The 21,329-nt window shown below is 51.0% G+C and overlaps 8 protein-coding genes across 8 annotated transcripts; 4 read left to right on the top strand and 4 right to left on the bottom strand.

The window, feature by feature from the left end:
* Nucleotides 1-79: 79 nt before the first annotated feature.
* Nucleotides 80-2,223, top strand: SMAC4_04112 (uncharacterized protein). The gene has a single exon (XM_003346631.2). The coding sequence runs from the start codon at nucleotides 197-199 to the stop codon at nucleotides 1,376-1,378; it is 1,182 nt and encodes a 393-aa protein (XP_003346679.2). The 5' UTR covers nucleotides 80-196; the 3' UTR covers nucleotides 1,379-2,223.
* A 1,184-nt stretch (nucleotides 2,224-3,407) lies between these two features.
* Nucleotides 3,408-3,774, bottom strand: SMAC4_04111 (uncharacterized protein; the record flags this gene model as incomplete). Its single annotated transcript, XM_066090057.1, has 1 exon — nucleotides 3,408-3,774. The coding sequence occupies exon 1, from the start codon at nucleotides 3,738-3,740 to the stop codon at nucleotides 3,408-3,410; it is 333 nt and encodes a 110-aa protein (XP_065947141.1). The 5' UTR covers nucleotides 3,741-3,774.
* A 3,888-nt stretch (nucleotides 3,775-7,662) lies between these two features.
* SMAC4_04110 (uncharacterized protein) lies at nucleotides 7,663-8,909 on the bottom strand. The gene has a single exon (XM_003346629.2). It carries the CDS (start codon nucleotides 8,821-8,823, stop codon nucleotides 7,702-7,704), a length of 1,122 nt encoding a protein of 373 aa, XP_003346677.1. The 5' UTR covers nucleotides 8,824-8,909; the 3' UTR covers nucleotides 7,663-7,701.
* Nucleotides 8,910-9,990: 1,081 nt separating this feature from the next.
* SMAC4_12876 (uncharacterized protein) lies at nucleotides 9,991-10,714 on the top strand. Its single transcript, XM_066091127.1, has 3 exons — nucleotides 9,991-10,195; nucleotides 10,255-10,304; nucleotides 10,398-10,714. The coding sequence occupies exons 1-3, from the start codon at nucleotides 10,104-10,106 to the stop codon at nucleotides 10,568-10,570; spliced, it is 315 nt and encodes a 104-aa protein (XP_065947140.1). The 5' UTR covers nucleotides 9,991-10,103; the 3' UTR covers nucleotides 10,571-10,714.
* A 418-nt stretch (nucleotides 10,715-11,132) lies between these two features.
* SMAC4_04109 (uncharacterized protein) lies at nucleotides 11,133-12,095 on the top strand (the record flags this gene model as incomplete). Its single annotated transcript, XM_003346628.2, has 3 exons — nucleotides 11,133-11,330; nucleotides 11,387-11,674; nucleotides 11,760-12,095. 3 exons carry the CDS (start codon nucleotides 11,133-11,135, stop codon nucleotides 12,093-12,095), a joined length of 822 nt encoding a protein of 273 aa, XP_003346676.2.
* Nucleotides 12,096-16,130: 4,035 nt separating this feature from the next.
* Nucleotides 16,131-16,484, top strand: SMAC4_13795 (uncharacterized protein; the record flags this gene model as incomplete). Its single annotated transcript, XM_066091622.1, has 1 exon — nucleotides 16,131-16,484. One exon carries the CDS (start codon nucleotides 16,131-16,133, stop codon nucleotides 16,482-16,484), a length of 354 nt encoding a protein of 117 aa, XP_065947139.1.
* A 678-nt stretch (nucleotides 16,485-17,162) lies between these two features.
* Nucleotides 17,163-18,146, bottom strand: SMAC4_13794 (uncharacterized protein; the record flags this gene model as incomplete). The annotated part of the gene is made up of 1 exon (XM_066091621.1): nucleotides 17,163-18,146. One exon carries the CDS (start codon nucleotides 18,144-18,146, stop codon nucleotides 17,163-17,165), a length of 984 nt encoding a protein of 327 aa, XP_065947138.1.
* Nucleotides 18,147-19,472: 1,326 nt separating this feature from the next.
* Nucleotides 19,473-20,187, bottom strand: SMAC4_13793 (uncharacterized protein; the record flags this gene model as incomplete). The annotated part of the gene is made up of 2 exons (XM_066091620.1): nucleotides 19,473-19,922; nucleotides 19,966-20,187. 2 exons carry the CDS (start codon nucleotides 20,185-20,187, stop codon nucleotides 19,473-19,475), a joined length of 672 nt encoding a protein of 223 aa, XP_065947137.1.
* Between the last annotated feature and the right edge of the window lie 1,142 nt (nucleotides 20,188-21,329).

Raw genomic sequence — 21,329 nt, 5'->3', positions numbered from 1 at the left:
CAGTTGCAATTAAGAGTGGGGTCTCAATGCGTGAATCCCCAATTTCCAACCTCACTCGAATTTTGAGTCACCACACACCGTACAACACTCGGTCCCATCGTCACCTAACTTGCACCATCTGTCCCTTTGTCCATCTAAACAACACCAGCCTTGGTAAACAAGTGACCCTAAAAGAGACACAAACGCACAAGACAAAATGGATACCCCATATGCAACAGAAATTTCCATCGCCATCCCAGCTATCCAACTAGCCGCCCGTATCTCCAAACACGTCCTAGCATCCGCCAACAAGGGCACCATCGAGAAAGCCGAAGATCTTTCTCCTGTCACCGTAGCCGATTTTGCCATCCAGGCCTACCTCACCAAGGTCCTCTCCTCCTCCTTCCCCGACGACAGCTTCGTAGGCGAGGAGTCCGCCGCCGCCCTGCGCGCCAACCCCGACCTGCTGCAGCGCGTGTACGACGTCATCCACGAGTGCATCGACGAGGTATCCTCGTCCAGCAGCGACGATCAGAATGAGTCGCAGATTGGAATTGCCGAGGTGGTGAAGCGAGGCGCGCCCGAGAGCAAGGAGCAAGTGTGTGAGCTCGTCGACCGATGCGGCGATGGTGGCAAGGACGGACTGAGTGCCGATTCGGGACGGACGTGGGTCTTTGACCCGATTGACGGCACCAAGACGTTTGTCCGCGGTGAACAGTACGCTATCAATGTCGCGCTGCTCGAAGGTGGGAGGCAGATTCTCAGTGTGGTGGCGTGTCCGTTGCTGAGCAGGAAGGCGACGGCACCGGTGGGCAATGCGAGCGTTTTCAAGGTGGACAATGGTGAAGATGGAGAGGAAGGATGTATCGTGTATGCGGTTCGAGGTTTTGGGGCGTACGTGAGGCCCTTGTTTGTCGGGCAGGGTTCTGGTTTGGCGGTGTGCGCTTCGGAGCCGTTGAAAAGACACGCGGATGGTGTTACTGTTTCCGGGCTGAGGTCTGTATCGTGCTGGAATTTGCTGGACTCGGGCGTGGACGACGCGCACAAGGCGGCCACGGAGAGGCTCGATGTTGATTTCCCAGGCTCTGACCTGCTTGGGTGGGTGCCGAGGTGGGTGTCGCTGGCCCTGGGTCTGGCAAACATGACTGTCTGGGTCTACAAGAGACGCGATAGATATGCGAAGATCTGGGATCATGCTGGAGCCATGCTCCTCTTCGAGGAAGTTGGTGGCATGATTACGGATGTTGATGGAAAGGAGATTGACCTGACAAAGGGGAGGAAGCTGAGTGCGAACTTTGGGTTTGTGGCCGCTCCGAGAAGCGTTCACCACGTTGCGTTGAAGGCTGTGAGACAGACCTTGAAAGAACAAGGGAAGGAAGCACTCCTTAATGCGGCTTAAGGTTCAGAAGTTTTCCGTAATCGAAATGGAGCCTGGAACGAGGGAATGCCCACGACGGAGCGTCAGCGTACGACTGCCCACTCTTCCCACATTTCTACCTCCTCTTTTTCTCCAATTCCCAGACTAACCATGTCGGAATCACCTGATGGCCCGTGTCATAAACGGACCAATTTCATTGCTGCATTCCTAGCACTTTTTGCCATATCGTGCAAAAGACACTTGGTGCGAATCAGAAGTCCTTCCCGTTGTGGCCTTATGGGTCCATAAGCCTTAAGAGCATCTCGCGGCGTGATTATCAAACCAGCATCTGTGTATGATGATCGAAGAGTGGGCCTGAAATCCGCGATGGAAGGTTTTGACTCGATCGCCGACAGAGGAGCAGAAGCAGTTCTAGGTAGCTTCGGTAGCTTGGGTTGTTGGTCGGATGGTTTGTGGCCGAGCAATATCTGCTTGAGATCATACTTTCCAATTTCCGGAAACGTTATCGAATATCGGTCTCTCCTGAGCTGAGGACACTTGTTAGATAGGGGGGCGAGAGGAATGAACTTGGCTTGATACTTACCTGGATGGTGTATTTTGAGTGTGGAAATATCGTCTTCAACGTCTCCTTCAACTCCTGGGCGCTGACATTCCGGGAGTGTATCTTAACGACAGCGCCTTCGCCTTTTCCTCGATCCTCGAACTCGGCCTGCTTTAGAACGGCTAGTAACCTTTGGGAAATGGCCATTGTGGAGGGAGTTATGAGGAGTACGGTAGGAATAACGGAAAATTTGACTTTTCACCGCTTGACTGTCGCAACTGTATGTTGTGAGGACGCAGTAGTAGCCGAGATGAAGTGTATAACCGCGCGGTTAAGTGAACATTAAGGATGGGTGAACATTCTTTATATAAGTTTGCCCCTCGAGCTCTTCCAGGTTCTTTCAAGAAGAGATTTCATCTATCATCCCACCGCGCTCCAGTTCCCTGATCGGGCACTGATACCATGACCTAATATGCAGGCTAACCATCGAGATTGTGGGAACAAACTACACGAATCAGACCTCGTGCAGTAAAGTGTCTTCAATCCTCTTGGTTGAAAAGTAGTTCCCATGGATAGGATTTAACTGGGGATCCTGTAGTCAGGCGTCTATGGTACTTCATAGCACCACGCTATTCCTCTGTTGTGCCACGTCACTGGGGAGGTCTATTTCACGATGGGGCTAGTTCTTTTCTGTCACTCCACAGATACATAAACTTACACTTGTCTCTCAATCGATCAATTCTCATTCTCCATCTCAAGGTTTAAAACTTTCCTCTCGAGGTACTCAGATGAAGGCGAAACTTCTTGGTTGAGGGGGAAGGGAACATGTGTGCGTATCGAATCTTGGCTTGTGATATAGACGGTTAAGTACATATACAAGCTGCATAGCTGTCCGTGACCGTCGTTCCCAGGCGCGTGAAAAATATGAACGCCCTCCGATACCCCGGCGGTGTAATCCTACCGCGCCGCTGTGTCCGACGCTCCTCTCTATCATTTCTGACATGAATCTATTCACTCTCTGATTCTCCTGACTCATCCAGTCCTTGACCGCTTCAACGCCTAGGGCACACATCCGGTGAGTCTTCTGACACTGACCCCTTCGAATACCGGTCCAGGCATCCTCAAAGCCACCTGATCAAAGGCAACACAGACGTTATAGCAGTTTTGCATCTACCACCAATGGCATATGATCCGAAATGTACACCTCATCCTCGAATTTGTTGGTTATGACTCCATACGTCAAGAACTGGATGTCAAGAGGATCGCGCACGAACAGGTAGTCGATCCGTTTATCATCCGAGGTCGACGATGTAAAGCCTGTGGACGTCATTGTGTTGCCGTACCAGTGTGCCTTGGGAACGAGGTTTTTAATGTCCTTGAATCCACCTGGGGCAGTCAGAGTCTTGTATCCCTCCTTGGTAGGCTCAATGTTCAAGTCGCCGCCCAGCAACACAGGTGCGGGCTTCGTCGAGTTGAAGCCTTGATCCTTCCACTCATCAGCAATCTTGATCAACTTTGCGCTCTCGTTCCGGGCAACGGTGCCAATATGGTCAAAGTGCGTGCACATGAAAACCAATGGGACTCCTGTTGTGCGATGCTTGAACTGGGCAACAGTGACGATGCGCGGCAAGGCAGCATCCCATCCGGTAGAACCAACCACGTCGGGGTCTCACTGAGCCAATACGTCTTGTTTCTCTCCAGCTGCCAGGTGTCTGTTTGGTAGAGAATGAGCGAATACTCTCCATCTTGTGCACCGTCCTTCCGGCTCACCCCAACGTGGTTCCAGGCGCTTCCAAGATCTGACTGAAGGTCGACGAGTTGCCCATTGAGTACCTCTTGCATGCAGACCAAGGCCTCCGGACGATTTCCGGTTTCAAAGTTAATCTGAGAAGCCATCAAAGGCCGCCGGACATCCCAGGGCCGGTGGACGGAGATACTGTAGCGTAGCGGATATTATACGATATCAATCGTAGGTTGGTTGAGCCACTTGCGAGGCCAATGTTGGCCAGCAACAACGGTAAAAATGTGTATGTCCTCATGACGTCAACCGGCTGCTGTGTTTGTTGTAAATGTCTTCGTGGACGATGGTAAAGAGATCGTGAGGGTATTTGATGAGTGAATTTGTATCCCCCGTCTCTCGAGTGTGATTTGGCCGTGCTTTCTCATGAGGCCACATGCAGTCTTTTGTCAACTACGACGACTAGAAGACGCGAGGGAACTTACCTACATGAAGCCAACGCTGAGATGCCTTCCACTTCGAGCATATACGACCGGCCTTCGTCGGTGCGCTGTCAAGGTCACACCGCGAGACCGAGCGCCTGCACTTGATGTCACTACGCCAACGAAGATGCGACCCCAGGATATGTCTCGTTGCTTATATCCCCGCCGTTTCGATCATCATCACCTAAGGTGAACTGATTCTTTTTCTCGCCACCATGATCGTCATGAAGTGACAATGCCGAAAGCCTCAAGACTGCAAGCCCCACGTGGTGACATTGCTCCTCATTATTCGACGATCTTAAACTTCAGGGGGGCCATATAAAGGGCTATAACATGCCTGATGGTACCACCCAAGCAAGCAGTTGGCCCTGGTATAATGTCTGTAAATGCCAATCTGCGGTCCAAAGGCTGGATATGTGAGTAACTAGTACGACATCCGGTAGCACTTGATCGGTTGGCCATGGGAAGAGTACGTCTGCGTAGGGAAGGTATCTCTAAAATTCGTGCCTGCCATCTGGCTGTAATTGTGTAAATCAAATTGATACCGCGTAGAATTAAACTGCACCCAAACTCAGAGCCTGAAAGAACCACGGCTCAACAGTTTTCTCGTAGGCCTCGGATGAAAGACTTCGTTGAGAGAAATCCGGCCCTGCCAGCGGAAAGGTCCATAAAGACGTACGCGTACAGTCGTGACAAGGGATCTGAGAGCAGCAAAAAAGTTGAAAATAGGCTGTGGCTCACTACACAGCAAACAGGGTAGGAAACGTCGAGGCAACACACTCTTAATTCACTTCTGCTTTGTCAGCGGTAGTGCAGGAGCTACGCATACATGGCAAGAGGGTGGTTGCGACAAACGGGAGGAAGGCGCGAGCCGCAAGCGGAGATTTTTGTTCGTGGTTTTTGCTTCCTCCATTTTGATACGTTGGAAGAAAGGAAGGTACGGGAGTGGCAGCAGTGTCGCCCCGTCTACACCTCATCCATCTATCATGCTAGCTTTTAGTTCTCGGATCCTTCCTCGGTATTAGGTATGGGTCTTTGACCCCAGAATGCAGAGTTTGACACACCTTCACGCCAGGCGCTCTTCAAACTATCATTGTCTATCGAAAGATGACGCTTCCCACTGTCACTGGGCTAGAGAACCGTGTGAAGAAACCTTGTGGGTACAGCTTGAGGAGTAAGCGCTAGGCAGTTGGGTGGTACCTTCCCATCAGAAACGTGCCACCGTCAACATTTGCGAATGGCGACTTCCACTCTGTTGATATCCTGATGTCAGCTTGCTGATCTTACAACTACATTTAGTATAGAAAGTCCGTTCTCGGTGGCAACCTGATGTTTCACGTCAGCAATCTCTCCGCATTCCACTAGCTCAACTGCCAGCCGGCTCGGCCATCTTCCACCCCCGGGCCCTGACAGAGCAGATGAAACCAGGCAAATGCCGGATATTCTGGCTCTAGTGCTTGCAAGGTTCATGGTGCAAGCTAGGGATTGTGACAATTGCTACCGTTTGGGTTGCAATCTTCCCTGGTAAGAGACACCACTGCGTAAGTGCTTGAAGATGTGCTTACTGAGATAGTTCGGTGTAACTCCATGACCCAATGGTTGTCCACGAGATGGGCTAAAAGTTTATCTTATTGCACAATTCAGAATCTTTCATCCAGTTGACATATAGCCTCCAGTGCTCTCCTTGTTTTGTGCGGTCTCGAGTTCATCGACATAGGGATTCCTTCCTGGGGCCTAATTCTAGAAGCACGATGGCTGCGAATCTGCTTCTCGTTGCAGCTCAGATCTCTGTTCTACGTGTCGGTCTCAGCCTACTCTGACGCCAGTTGTTTTTACCCATTCGAACCATTCCAGGACCGCCGCTCGCTTCAGTCTCCCGCTTCTGGCATCTCTACCGCATCATCAAGGGAGATCAAAATCTGCAGCTGGTCAACCTTCATGACAAGTATGGCATGTGTAACATCCAAGGTCCCGTAGAGCCTAGGTTTCCTCGAGGCTTGGGCTTGCAGATACTTTTGACGGAGTATAATTGCTGATTGTCAACCCATGCAGGTCACTTTGTCCGTATAGCCCACAATGAAGTGAGCGTCAGCCATCCGGACAGGATCAAGAATATTCTACTAGCCCCCTTGCACAAGGCAAACTGGTACAAGTTCCTCTCAATCCCTGATTACCGCTACCAGACGCCAATGTCTACAACCGATCCAAAGAAGAAGGCGGAACGATCCAGACACTTGGCAGCCGGGTATACGATGAGCAACCTTCTGCAGACCGAGGATTCCATTGACAACGTTATCGACTAGTTCTTGGCCTGGCTTGACAGGTCTGCCGAATTCAAAGAGGCTGTCCACCTTGACAAGTACTCGACATACACCGCCTTCGACATTGCCGGCGAGGTATCGTTCTCCAAACAGTTCGGTTTTCTGAAGGAGGGGCGCAATGTAGGGAACGCCATCGCCAATAGCTTGATGTTGAACGTCTATGCTTCGACCATGGGCTTCTTTCGCTGAATCCACGTATTCCTCATCGGTAACCCTATTCGTGAGATCCCTGAACATCCTGCCCTTCGGTCACCTTTTGGATACGACTGTATGCGCTTTGGACGACCGTCTCAACAATCGTGATAGAAGCAGATTCGATGTGGTTGATTACTGGCTAAAGGCCATGGAATAGAAACCCGACCAAGTATTGTTAAGGGATATCTATGCTGCTGCAACTTCAGCGGTGGGTGCTGCAAACGATACCATTTCTTGTGCTCTCCAGTCGTTCGTTTACTTCATGAATCGTCATCCGAACGCCTGGGAACGCGTTCGTAGAGAGGTTGAAGAGGCACAGCGAACACAGGGTCTCTGCCGGAACTGTGTCGTCAAGTTCGCCGATGCTCAAAAGCTTCCTTTTCTCCAAGCTTGCATCAAAGAAGCTCTCCGCGTTTTTGGCCCGGTTCCATGACGTTGCCTCGGCTCGCTCCATCGGGCGGACTGACTATCGGCAGTGAGCACTTTCCAGAAGGCACCATCCTGTCTATTAATCACTGCGTGATGCATCACTCCAAGGAACTTTGGGGTCCCGACGTGCGAGAGTTCAACCCTGATCGGTGGTTGAGGAACAACGTCCGAGAATTGGATAAATATTTCATGCCGGTAAGTGACCTTCTCGTCACCAACACACAGGGGAAGGGCATATTCCCCTCCCAGCTGACTCGTTTTTTTTTCTCGAACATACAGTGGGGATAAGGGTACAATTCTTGTCCAGGCCAGCATATTGCCCGGACAGAGTTGTCCAAGATTACGGCAACTCTGGTGAGGGATTATGAAATCACACAACTGAATAAAAACCAGGACTGGCAGTGGAAGGCGTATTTTAGAGTCGTTCCACACTCATGGCCCTGTTATATTGAGAGGCGAGTGGGCAGGAACTCAGTTATTGGTGACGCCATTTTAACGCGTCGTTCACCTCGCCCAGCTGAAAAGAGGCCATGTCAAGATGGAAAGCTTCCGCAACGGACTGAATAATTAAGGAGACTATGGTGAAAAACATGATTTCTGTCCCCCCAAGAAGTTGCACCTAGCAAGCCAGAATGTTTCTACGCAGAATCTGCTCCCTTGTTCTCGCGTTCCTGCAATGCGCTGCGCACCTTTGGAAGGACATAGCGCCCGTAGTCAATGGCATCGTTCAAATTGTCATAGCCACGAATGGAAATGAGCTCGGCTCCAAGATCAACGTAGTCGAGGATCGAATCAGAAATAGTCTGAGGGGATCCCACCAAAGCGGTCGATGCGCCGCGAGCGTTGGTAGCTGTGACGGTGGGATACCAGAGAGCACGGTCATGGACATCTCCACGTGAAGCGATTTCCAGCAACCGTTGGGAGCCCACGTTCTGCGGCGTAGGAACTGGAACATGCGGGGCCTTGCCGTCGGAGGGCTGATTTCCTCCCGAGTGCGTCTTCAAAATATCCAGGGTGCGGTATGCCTTTTGCCAGGCCAGTTCGTCTGTCTCAGCAATGATGGGCCGAAATGTAACCCAGATGCGAGGGCGGTCTGAATCGGGACGCCCAGCTTCAGCAGCTGCTTGGTAAATGCGGTCGATCTGCTCCTTGGTCTCTTTTAGAGGCTCGCCCCAAAGACCAAAGATATCGGCCAAAGCACCTCCAATGCGGTATGCCTCCTCCGAGGAGCCACCGACCGATACCGGGATGCCCGTACCATTGACGGGACGAATCTGGTTGGAGAATCGCTTGAACTGATAGAATTTGCCGTCCCAATCAAAGGGCTCCGGGGACTGCCAGGCACGACGCAAGATGCGGATGTACTCCTCAAGTCGAGCATAGCGTTGGTCTTTGGGTAGGAAGTCGCCCTCCTTGGCTTGCTCAGCATCGCTTCCGCCGGCGATAAAGTGTACAACAGCTCGACCTGAGCTGAGCTGATCAAGCGTGGCTAGTGCTTTCGCTGCGACGGTGGGATAAAGCGTGTTGGGACGCAGGGCGATGATGATCTTGAGATTCTTGGTGGCGGCGGCAATGGTAGCGCCTATGGTAAAAGGGTCATAGGACGAAGAGCCGTAGGGCACGAGGGTGTAGTTGAACTCATAATCATCGAGGTTCCGGGCATAGCGAGCGAGGTAGGCAGGATCAATGCCGGCGCCTGGGATTGGATTCAGCTCGGTGGAAGCATTGGGGAATGTCAAGCTAATGAATTCGGTAGGCATCTTTGGCGAGCACGACAATATGAGACTGGCTTTCGACTTGTTTCTGGACGTAGCAGTATGCTCGGAGGAATGGTGAGTGTTGTTCTGACGAAGCAGTTGGGCATCATGGCGGTGGTCGTAATAAAGGCACGAGGCGTGGCCGATTGGAAACCCCATCAAAGAGGAGAGAGGCCATGACGACAGCTGTTTGCGGATCACGCAATGCGGGATGGTGGTGTTCTTGATATGTAAGCAGAGCCGTGAACCGTCACCCCGACTAGAAAAGTCGAGGGCATAGACACGGTAAGGTAAGTGACCCCCATCTTACACCAAGCCCCATGGCATATCAGATAGCCAGCGTTACACTGATGGCGATGGCATCATTTTGAAGGATGAGCATCATTTATGAAAAGGGATATGAAAAAGATGGGTGCAAAACCAGTGATATTGCCGATGCTCATGGGTCGGACACAAAACAACATGAGAGTGGGATCCTGAATGCGAGGGAAGGAATGGGTTGAATCTGATGACATGTTGAAGCCATCACCAGACGAAGATTTGGGGAGGAAGTCGCAGATACTCGGCGTTTAGACAGATGGTAAGGACGTGGACCGACGAAAACCCATCCTATGCGAATGGTCACCTATCATGAGTTAGCCAAGAAATCAAGTGGAAGGAACAGGGACAGGAACTGCACCACCCAGCAGCAGCGCAAACTAAGTGCAAGCAAAGACGACCTGAGTCAAAACCTGGGGAAGGAACCATGGAGAGAACCTCAAGAGTCGGAATCAACCGGGATCGCATCTTGCGACCACCTGGGCTCAGCTCAACTTGAACTGGAAGTTGCGCATGGCCAATTCGTGAAGCAGGAACGACAGGCTTCGCATCGCCTGAGGCCTGGTCAGAATCGGCTGGGCTTGGCAATCGGGATTGGCCGCGAGGGCACCAACAACACCACCCATAGCCTCCCATCGAACCATTTGCAGCCATTTGCAGCCATTCGCAGTCTCGCTGGGCCACAATCGTCACCCCATATCGTTGCCTTCAAGAGACCACATCACGCCAACGACCGCACCATCGTACCAAAACACCATCAAGACATCGCGGACCGCACACGTCCCATTGCATGCGATGTCGCCCGTCATGTCCAAATTAAATAGCCTCTCCCCCGAATGACTCGGTCCTACTCTGTCTCTGGTTTCACCAGACCTCGACTGATCACCAGACCATCATCTGTGCCTATACCCGAGCCTTTGGAACTCAGACGTCAGCTTGTTGCACTTGCATATCAAAACAACACAATGACTGCCTTCCGCCCAAGTCCCTTCAGGCCTACTATGCCCCTGCGTATCTCTTCGCAGCCACAGACAATCTTCAAGACGCCCGCGACAAGGTAGGTGGCCATCCCGCCGTTCCATCCCGCTTGATGAATACATTCTCATGCTATGATAGATCGGCGCTGTTGCCAAGGGTCGTGCCCGGCCTGGTTGTTTTTGGTGCAGGTAAGCATAAGGAACTCCAGCACAAACCGGTCCCTCGTCGGCGCTGTCTTGCTCGTGTCCGGTCCTAATTGGAGATCCTTCGTCATGAAACAGTCTACACCGTCGTTTCCTATATCCGTTCTCAGTTGCGGAATGAATCCAATACGCTGAACCGGGTCTTCGCTCAACAAAACACACCAGGCGTCATGGAAAAGAGGAAAGAGCGGTACTTGATCGAGACCGAGGGTGATCCCCGCAAGACGATATATAATGTGTTGAACTGGTAGAGCCACGGATATCATTCGGATTGGGTTCGCGGCGTTTGGGCAGTTCGGGAGCAACGGGAACCGTGCTGGTTCACTTCTCGCGTTGGAGGCCGCGGCGTTATTTGTGTTTTTATACCAATGTTAAGATGGGAATTCGCATTGATGTTGCGCTCGATCAAAAGTCCACCAGTGTTCAACGTAGTATGTCGGATCTGTAAATGGGCCTTGCCACCTCGGCATCGACGAAGGATCACATGTACACCGCATTAACAGACACTATCTCGTTTCTGTACTCTTAGGTGCTATGATTGATTGCCTGTACGGAAAACTGTTAGCGGGCGATAAAGGTAGCCTGCATGCTTTTCGCGCCTCATTGCATACCTACACAGTAGTAGTAGGTCCCTCCCTCCTTGGTTATCCATCTCACTACATCAAGCACATGAGGACCGAGACACTGTAAAGATCGTCAAATCAGCAGGCGCAAGATGGCAAGCAGTGCTTCGGGGCAACCGACTTACCTGGTATCGCTTTTCCAGGATACGTGGGGCATTTTCTGCCCTTTTGCGCTTTTGCTTACAAGCATATGCTGATCCATGGTGCATGTCATAGGCCAAAGGAGAAGCATGCTTCTGGCTGGTCGTCTTTGTGGGATACCAACAAGAGTCACTTCTGGGATCGCGGAAGGCCTTCACCCGCTCTGCAGGACCTGCTGAACCTTCACCCTGAATTATTCTCTGAAATTGCTCATGGTCCCGGACGACAACCCAAAGCATTTGTGCCGGTAAGTAGAAGGGTTCGCTGTGTAGCCGGACCTGCTCGCTCACTGACCAGATCTAGGGTTGCGGTAGGGGCTATGACGTGGTGATGCTTGCCTTGCATGGCTACGACACCTATGGACTCGATGTTTCTGAGAAGGCTGTCGAAACTGCTAGGGAATATGCCGCCAACGAACTACGTGATCCATCTGCGTACAACTTCAAGGATGCATCTACGCTTACCTGTTCGCCTGAAAGGGCGACTTGTGGCACTGCCAACTTTTTAGTTGGCAACTTCTTTGAGCGAGAATGGGAATCTCTTCTGGCTACCAAAGATGGGCATAAATTTGACCTGATCTACGACTATACGGTGTGTTGCGGTTCCTCCTCTTCGGCCCTCGTTTCCCGCAAACTCTTTTGTTCGGTTGCTCTCAATCGTGCTGACGACACGCTAGTTCTTGTGTGCTCTCTCGTCGGATATGCGCCGAGACTGGGCTCTTCGCATGAGTGAGCTTCTAGCCCCAAACGGCATTCTCGTATGCTTGGAATTTCCGCTCTACAAAGATCCTAGACTCCCTAGACCGCCATGGGGATTGAAAGACGTTCACTGGAACTTGTTAGCGGAGGGTGGCAACGGCCTGATTGATCCATCCACCGGTACGCCAGAGGGAACAACGTCAAAAGAGGGGAGGTTTGAAAGAAAAGTATATCTCAAGCCGGAGAGGACGTTTGAAATCGGACAAGGGATGGATATGTTGAGCGTTTGGAAGCTTGGACATGAGGCCTCGTGACCGCCCGCATCAATTACAAACTACACGCCAAGGCTACACCCTTTATCTGAGCTTGGTGGACTCGCCATCCCCTAGCTACATGTCACAGCCTTGTGGCAGTTCAGAGCAGGCGATTGGCCATTGCCAGAGTCAGAGATCAGTTCATGTCACTAACCCCAGTATAAGGCTATTATAGCCTTATCACGGCCATCGCTACACAGGTTATGCCAACTCTATAGCGCTTATAAGATTACTATATAACTGATTATTCAGTTAGCCTCTGTAACGGGGACAGCACGGGTAATACGAGTGCCGGTCCTATAGTTTAATTGAGGTTCGATGATGTGACGAACGGCAGTCTGATCTGCCTAAATGAGATAGCTGAAGGTAGTAACTATCAGAGTCGTTCGGTGAAGCCAAAGGGTTCACAACAAGTATGCTTGCCTACTGGTCTCAATGTAATGATCTGTTCCGTCATATACTGGCGGCTCGCCTACTGGGCGATTCGATTATAAGTGTTGGGCCGCGTTTACGCTATGGGCAACACATGATTTACATTGGCAGTAGGCCTCGGTTTGCCCTCGGATTAATGGTTTTAGTGGACAATTAGGGCACTGCTCTTAATTTTGTGTGCTAGACTCACCGGTGCGGCACGTCTCATGCCCTACGGGAGGCGGAAGTAGACGTTAAAAATAACAACAACAACAACAACAAAAAAAAAATCAATGTAATGATCTATTGACTACTGTCGAACTATCTGATAATCTGAGTTCTCCCGTAGTCTCTTTATACCTGCTCGCCCTCTGCGAGATATCTGTTTCCGGATGTTCACGGAACCGTGAACCCCTAGTGTTTGGTGCTGGGTTTTGCGGGCTCACACCCATGATGGTGTGACTGGCTCACTCTGATTAGCGCGAGCCTTGTTGTCCTGTGAGCTCTTCCTTGTCCTGGCGTTACGCGGTCTAGCCTTATTGGGCTGTCTGTGCTACCAGCCTTGTGGTTGGCCCGTGTGTCCTCATTAGTTCGTAACAAGAACGTAGTCGAAAAATACATTCATTCATTCATTCCTCCCCGTCCCTATCGTTCCTTCCTACTAATTTGTCGTCTAGTGTTGTAGTGGGGCCTGTCCCACCTCTGCCATTCACTGGCCTTGTTATGTGGGTCCATGAGCTCACACCATGTTGGAGGCACGTGCACGGGTGCCATTCACGCACACCACGCCACGCACGGCCTTTCTTCCTGGCATTTTAGCCCTCCAGACCTCTCCACAGATTCTTTCTCCTTCTAGCAACTCAATACAACCATCAACTGCTTCATTTTCGTTGCCTTGTGCGTCGCACACACCACCATTGTATTTAGCCCTCCACATTTCTTTTCCTTTCTTGTCTCCTGAGCTTAACACAACAAACACACTTCTTGTGCCCACGAGTCCAAGAGAAGGACAGACAGACAGTGCAACAGGGGTAGGTAAGGAAAGATGTGCTGTACATACTCTATGCGGTATGGGGAGCTACCAAGTCTCCTACGTCGACGTCGAGGTTCCGTAGCCACTCAAGGTGGGCATCATCGCACCATAAGTAGGCTACAACAAGCCATTTCCCCGTGAGCTACCTTCCCTCCTTCACACGCTCTGAGAAAACGATGCGTCGTCCCGGAGCGGAAGTCTATGTTGTTGTCTTCAAACCACGCCATCCGTGGCACAGTTTCCACGTCCCCCTTTGAACGCAGACAATAAAACACCTTTGTATCCGTTTGATAAGCGCCTTGGAAGTGTCCAATTGATGTGAAAGGTCAAGAGGCGTCTGCGAAATGAGGATGAGTAATGGAAATAAGGTATGAGCTCGTTATTAGATTGCTTCAGTTTGTGTGAGACCACTGGAAGACTGGGATGGGGAGGTTTGGCTGTGTTGGTTAAGTGGAAGGGAAGAAGAGAGTAGCTAGTTCGATTCTGCTTCTCAACCATTTATAAGTAAGTGTGGAGGTATTTTTCAGGGTTTCAAGCTGCCGTCACGGGATTAAAGGACAGAAACGGTTGTGACTCTGTAGACAAATTCCGATTTAGCGGCACTTTGGCATCATCTGCACGTGGCCCGAAGTACATACGGATTTCAGAGCCGGATCCAGCCCCAAAATTGACTTGACGGGCAGGAAAATCTTGCACATGCACTCAAGTGCTGTAAAGGTCCAATTTTGTCGAGTGGAATCTGGTTCTAAGAAGTAGGGTAATAAACTAGACTGCAGAATCTCGGAGCTTTTGTTTTAGGTTCTTTGATGTAGGAAATCAGACACACTCAGTAAAACATACTGCTCGCACATGTGTCTTTTTATGTCCGAGAAGAACACTGTGGCAAACAGCTTGAGACCCCAGGGCACCGTGAGCAGGGCACCGTGAGTTTAATTCTTCTAGTGCCCTGGCTTCCTCCCCATCATAAGGCCAAAAGGACAGAGAGCTGGAGGGCAGGTACCTCTAGGGACATTCCGAATCACCATTGTGCATAGGACTTTGGGTGCGCATGAATATTGCAGTATGCTTGCATATTATATCTGGTTATCAGGGAATCGAAAACCCAACGCCGTGAAATACTGCCGTAGCTGCCTTAATTGCCTAGAGGTACCTTGAGGCCTGCGCCTGTAGATATTCTGGGACCCCTCGCACTATTGGCTCAACTCAAGACTCGCTGGAAACCGTATGTCGTGGTTTGGTGAGATCTGCATAAGCACGCAACACCCATTCTCTTGCCGCGCCGAACTCGACCAACAGCGCATACCCACAGTTATCAAAGAAACTAACACATGTGGAAAACATGAACTGTAACTCCGCGTGTGCCCCGATCTGTCTAAGCCAACATCTTGGTGATGAGGACGTCGTCAAAGGCCCACAGGACGGCTTGGAACTGGTGGCTGAAAGCGCCTCCCGTCCACCACGTGCCCTTGTGGCCCTGCAGGGCGTATTGCCTCTGGATGAAGCCATTGCGGATCTCCCTGGCCGACGCGTGCATATTCACGGCGCCGTGCTCTGACCACGCCTTGATCTCGAGATTGGTCGGCCCGCCACTCGAGAGCGTGCCCCGCTTGACCATATCCTCAAAGTTCTTGTTGGCAATGCCCTGCGCCTTGTCCTTATTGAGGTCCTTCTTTCCAACCATAAGCACGCGCCAGTTGGTGGAGTTGCCGCCCATGTAATCAAACCGGGCATTGAAGTTGGGCTTGGGCAGCGCCATGTAGTTGGCCGGCGCGCCCGCCGCGGGAATGTTGACAATGGACACGTCGATGGGGAGCGAGGGATGCGTCACAATGCCGCAGTGGACGACCGATTGCTCGAGCTTGTCGAAGACGGCCTTTTCGGTCCTGTCGAGGTTGAATGGTTCCATGTTCTGCTTGGTGGGCTGGATAGCGATGAGGAGCTTCTTCGCCTTGACGAGCGTGTACCGGCCGGTGGTGCCATTTTCAACCCAGAGGCTGTGGCCGTTGTTGGCCCGCTCACTCTGTACGACAGTGCTGCCGAGAAGCAGGTCGCTCCCCAGGCGTGCCTGGATCTTCTCGTAGACCTCAATGTTGCGACGTGAGTTGGGCGAAGATGGTGCCGTTGCCAAGGAAGGTGCGGATCATGGGCTGGTTGAAAGCGCTCAGCACGTACATGGTCAGGCTGTTTTGGAAATCCCCAACTCCCATGCCCGTGACCTCAAACACCTGATTGGCGCAGGCGCTGATGTTGTACTTGTTGACGAACTGGGCGAACGGTAGGAAGAGATCCTCGGGGATGTCCCGGGGCTGAGGGAAGTTCCAGTACCCGGGGAGCAAAAACTTCTCGTACGGCTCCGTGACGGTGAGGAATTTCTGGAGGGCGGCCTTCCTATCCTGGTTCGACGATGGCTCGTAGGCCACTGGCCGGCCCGTCTGGAAGTCGACAAAGCGCTGTGTCAGGGCCACGCGCGGGGCCGGCGAGAAAGATATACCCAGACGGTTGAAGAAGTCCTTGGCCGGGCCGTAGTCGTTGTAGGAATTTACTCCAAAGTCGAACGGCTTCCCTGTCGAGAGATCGTCAAAGGTCGATACATGGCCGCCCAGCCGCGAGCTCTTGTCAATCACGGCGATGCTCTTGCCAAAATCCTCCTTGAGCCGGATCGCGGCGTAGGCACCACTGGCGCCGGCGCCGACGATGGCGACATCAACGTTAATGATGTGCTGAGCCGCGCTCGCGGGCAGTACCGGGGACGGAGGGGAGGAAGTGGCGGCAACAGCAGAGGCAGCCGACAGCAGCGATGCTGCAATCCAGAGTGCGGCGGTAGTCATGATAGACAATTCAGAGTCGACACATTACAAGTTCTTGAAGTGCTGCCGAACGTGGTCACAGATGGGTGGCGGAAGGGGCAGCTCTTATCAACATGCATGAAAACTTGGAGTGGCTAGCATAACTCGGTACCGACCGACGCATGTCAGATTCTGGTGCAGTGCCCTTTCCATGCCGCCAAATAAGAATATGCCCACAGTTCGATAACCGTGGGTAGAGGACTTGGCCTGTCACCCTTTGCTTCTTTCGCACGCCAAAGGGTGCATGTGTTGGAGGCTGGAAAAGGCGACAACAAGAAGGGCTTGATTCTGGAGATGTCTAACGGAAGAGGGGAAACGGAAACCAGGACAGCTTAAATTCCTGAAATGGAGTGCCGGTGAAGAGGCAAGAAGATCAGTCGATGGCGGCCAGATCTCGTCCAGGCGTCTCGGTCTCCCCGTTCTTGTCACCTCCGCCCCCGCGGATGCGGTAGATTGGTCTGTTGTCGGTTCTTTCTCTGCTGACAGCCCCCCTCCGACTCCGGCAACGCCTTCTCCGACTCCGTTGTCGCCTGTTCTAGCTCCGTGGGTGCTGATTCTTGGTCGGTTGTTACTTTTAGTTGTTGCGTGATTCTTGGTGGTTTCGACGGAGTATCCTGGAGTGGATCTGGGGATGAGGATGCTGATCTGATCTGGTTTTGCCTCGGTGGGATAGGGTCTTCTTCGTCAAGATCATGAGGGTTAATATAGGGCAAGTTATCGAATGGCTCAAAGTCGTCATCGTCATCGAAATACTGGAAGTCATCCTCTTGGTCTTGCTCAGTTGAGGTCATCACATCTTGGTTCGCATACTGCGGGGTTGCTTTCCAGGACACTCGGGGTTGTGTTCCGGGTTCTTGTAGTTCCAACCTTGGAACGCTCTGTTGTTCCCTCGGACCCTGGACTTGTCTCGACGATCCTAGAGGAATTGATGTCGGGCCTAGAGTTGAAGCCCGCGAACCTAGAGGGGTTCGGTCCGGACCCAGAGGTTGTTGAGTTGGGCCTGGTGACGGGGTTGACTCCTCGGAGGAAGTTGTTTCTGCTGATGTTTTCGATGGGGCCGGGGATGGTGATTTGGGTTCTTCTTGTATCGTAGGTAGTGTTGTTATTGTTGGAGATGGTTGTTGAGCTAATTCTGGCGCTGGCGTTACACTTGGTGATGGTGTTGGAAGTGTTGAGATATGTTTTGTCGGGGTAAGGCCTAATTAGGATTGAATCAATCGTGTGTTCCTCCTGTTGTTGATCCGTCATGGTAACCGCTTTCTCTTTTCCTTGACTCCTCTGTGTCACCCACCCATGTGGCTCAGGCGTAACACTTGGTCCATTTATCAGCTCCTCGGGTTTGGGACGTTTTGCTGTAATCCAGACTTCCTTTTTGCTCTGCAGAACCTTATCCACCTCCTCCATCGACTGGTCTGAGAAGAATACACTATGCTTGACGGCCCTCTCCTCGTCTGACTGACTAGATGAATGTTCAAGGAACCTTACGGCACTCGCTTTGACCAGTTGTTGATATTCTGGGTCCCAGATGTAGAAGATCCTCCCATTCAAGTCTGCATAACCAACGAAGTGGCCTCGTCTCGAATGCTCCGCCCATTTGTCGCCTTGTACCCTTCTTTCTTTCTTGATATGGTAATATGCCGTGCAATAATACGTTCGGAAATGATGGATACTGGGCTTCGGATTCAGGATGCCTGCTGCTCTGCTGAGAACTTCATGAGGACTGATGTACTCTTTGTTGGATTTTGTTGGAAGTATGTTCATGACCCTGACTACCGCATCGACGACCAAAGGCCATAGTACGATAGGGATGTCGTGCTCGATTATTGTCGCTCTTGATTTTTTCATCATCGCTCTTCCTGCTCTTTCTGGTGCGCCGTTCATCCACGGGGTGTGTGGTGGTGTCTTTATGAATTCAACCCCTTTTTGTCGTCCTCAAGCCACGATTTCACTGTTCTGGAACTCCTTCGTACCAAAGCCAAACTCTGTGCCTCCATCCATCCCCAGAACCTTTACCTTCAGGCCGGTCTGGAGTTCAACCCATCTCTTCCATTCCTTAATGGCTATCAACCCCTCGCTCTTCTGTCTTATCATCTTTACCCAGTGAAAACCGGATACCATGCAGACAAAGTGCACAACGTGCCTAATCCCCATGTGACCTGTAACGTTGTGGCTCCACGTATCGATCCTTACGCACTCAAGTGGTCTCGTCGCAACTGGATTTGACACCTTGTAGACAATGCCGGTTCCCTTACTTCGAAGGCACGCATCACAATTCGTTTTTCCGATATTTGACAGGGTAATACCCGCGTCACGGCAAGCCTTTATGACTTGTTCTTTTCCTGCATGCATTAGTCGTTTATGCATCGTATCGTAGTTGATAGACGCTAATAAGGCAAGCCTTGGTGCTTGGGCCTGATATCTCTCGTCGATATCTCTCGGTGCCATTGTCGGTAAGATTGGAAGGTTGGCTATCCAGTTGCATTGTATCTCTTCTCCCATGTATTTTCCCTTATTGAATTTGATCTTGTTCGTCTCCATGGACCAAACCATTCCACCATCCAGTAACCCGGTTGTCGTGGGAAGGTTGACTGGTGTTGATGGCGATAAAATCGCATCTCTGATCTCGACCGTAATCTGTTTGCCTGATATAGTGGGGAGACTCAGTTTCACGACACCCATATGATATGATTTAGTTATCTGGCCGTTACCGACTTGGTGACTGATTGATCGTGAGAGTGGCTGTAACTCTGTAAACCATTTCACATCGTTGAAGATATTGGATCCACATCCGCTATCGAATAGCACGGTATCTCTATTCACATTTGTTGCCTCGGGAGTTTGTTGGACTTTGACGAAGTTATATTGAACGCTATCTGTCTGAATAGGTTCTACACCTGTCAGGAGCTCTAGTAAAAATCCTCCTCAAGATCTTCGTCAAACGACAGTCCTCCCAGGCCAAAGATCAGGTTGGAGTTGACGCCAGCGATCGTAGGCGGGTTGTTGATGTTGCTGTTGTTGCCCGCGATGGCGGCCGTGGTTCCGGTGTTCTTGAGCCAACCGATCGCCTTCTTCTTGTTGATCCAGGTATCAGGAGCCTTGTAGAGATCGCACCACCAGCAGTCGGGAGTGCCGGGAACGCGATGATGGCCACATGGAAAATGTTTCAAATTCTTGTAGATCTTCTTGCCAGACGTCACAGGCGACACGCTCATCTCCGTTGGTCTCAGTCTTAACCTCCTTCGTGGAATCCTTCGTCTTAACCTCCTTCGTGGAATCCTTCGTCTTAACCTCCTTCGTGGAATCCTTCGTCTTAACCTCGACCTTCGCGGCAACCATATTGGTATAGTTCTTCTGAGTGTTGGCCAGGGTAGAGAGCCTCGCCAGGAAGGTTATGGTAGTCAATTCGTTCTTGTTCATGTCAGCGGCCCACAATAAAGCCTCGTTGGGAAAGGAGTGTTTCACCGCATTGAAAAGGTTGGTAAGCTCGACAGTGTCGTCGATCTTGTAGCCGACGTCCTTGACACGCTTGCGAAGAGACTGCCAGCGCATGAATGAATGAATGACAGCGCATGAGAAAGGCCTCCAAGGTAGCGAAGGAGGCACACTTGATAGTCTGGTACTCGTCGAGAACATCGCTCTTGGCCTCATTGGTGACACTGGAAATGCTGTTCTTGATGAAATCGAATAGATACTTTGGATCGTCGTTATCCTCGTCCCAGCCGTTGATAGACAGAACGTTCTGGACCTTCTCGTCGCGAATGGTAGAGTGAATAATAGACATCGCCTTAGCGCGATCCATCATCCACTGGTGAAGGCGCTTCTCGTCTTCATCCTTGGTTTTGTCGTTAACTTTGGGCTCAGGAATACTCTTGGTGACGTAAGGTTTCAGGCCTTGGGAGGCAAGCTCAGCCTTCAGTGCGCGCGCCCAGGCAATTTTGTTTGGTTGTTGTTGTTATTTTTAACCTCTACTTCCGCCTCCCGAAGGGCATGAGACGTGCGACAGCTACCGGAATAAATGAATGAATGCATGAATTTTTCGACTACGTTCTACCAATACTAGATAATAAGTCGTGCCTGCGACGGCGGCGTGGCATAGGTACATAAAACGGGAAAAAAGCCTCATAGGTCAGCTAGGTCGGACCCTAGCGTGGCCATGCGCTGGAAAAACCCTAACTTGTGTGCGGTTTCCAAAAACCCTTAGCCCCAAAAGCCTTCATTTTCCTATTCCTGTCCCTGGCATTGCGAGGTTCCAAAAGTGTATATTGTCCAAGGAGATCGCCGTCCTTTCCTTTCCGATGTTGAAATGAAAATGTATCGAAAAGAAAATTCCGATTAGAATGCAGCCTAGCCGTTTTGGGTCCAGAAAACGGCGTTTTAAGGGGGAGGTTTCGAAGAGTGGTTGTCGCTTGCCCCCCGACGAGCTGTCATCTCTCCGGCGCTCTTTTGTTTTTGAAGTACTTTTAAAGAGCTTGGTTTCAAAAAAAAAAGCTATCAGCTGTGAGGGACGAGACGGCGGTGAACTCTCCAAAGGCCGCCGCCGTAGTTGTTGTTACTGTCGTTCGAATTGTATCTTCCCGAATTCAAAACAATGAAAAAGTGGTGAGCTAGGCCACTGATAGCCCTAAGGCACCAATTGCACCAAAAACAGGGTAATTTTGGCCTGGCCTCTAACAACAGACTAACAGAGGGTGCCAAGAACAATATTTTCGGGGAAGAGTTGCCCCTTGCCCATGATAATAAAGAACCTATCAAATTCACCTACGATAATACTAGTAATGATTATACTAGCGTTTTAATATGAGAAAAACAGAAACGCTTGATTCATAGTCTTTTTGATGACGATTTTAATATACTTGCTAACGATAGGGATACAAAACGGGTTTTTCATCTTTTAAATAGCAATAGCAATCCTTTTAAATCCTTTAGTCCGCTCGCTCCGGCATG

This window comes from Sordaria macrospora, chromosome 5, assembly GCF_033870435.1.
Source record: "Sordaria macrospora chromosome 5, complete sequence".
NCBI classification, from domain to species: Eukaryota; Fungi; Ascomycota; class Sordariomycetes; order Sordariales; family Sordariaceae; genus Sordaria; species Sordaria macrospora.
The sequence above is the reverse complement of the archived record's forward strand: the minus strand, read 5'-3'. Positions and strand labels throughout refer to the sequence as shown.

Excerpts from the sequence above, each read along its gene's own strand:
- SMAC4_04112 (XM_003346631.2), top strand. The coding sequence starts at position 197 with ATGGATACCCCATATGCAACAGAAATTTCCATCGCCATCCCAGCTATC.
- SMAC4_04110 (XM_003346629.2), bottom strand. The coding sequence starts at position 8,823 with ATGCCTACCGAATTCATTAGCTTGACATTCCCCAATGCTTCCACCGAG.
- SMAC4_12876 (XM_066091127.1), top strand. The coding sequence starts at position 10,104 with ATGACTGCCTTCCGCCCAAGTCCCTTCAGGCCTACTATGCCCCTGCGT. Across the intron at positions 10,196-10,254 it reads TTCAAGACGCCCGCGACAAG|ATCGGCGCTGTTGCCAAGGG; the intron begins GTAGGTGGCCAT and ends ATGCTATGATAG. Across the intron at positions 10,305-10,397 it reads CCTGGTTGTTTTTGGTGCAG|TCTACACCGTCGTTTCCTAT; the intron begins GTAAGCATAAGG and ends GTCATGAAACAG.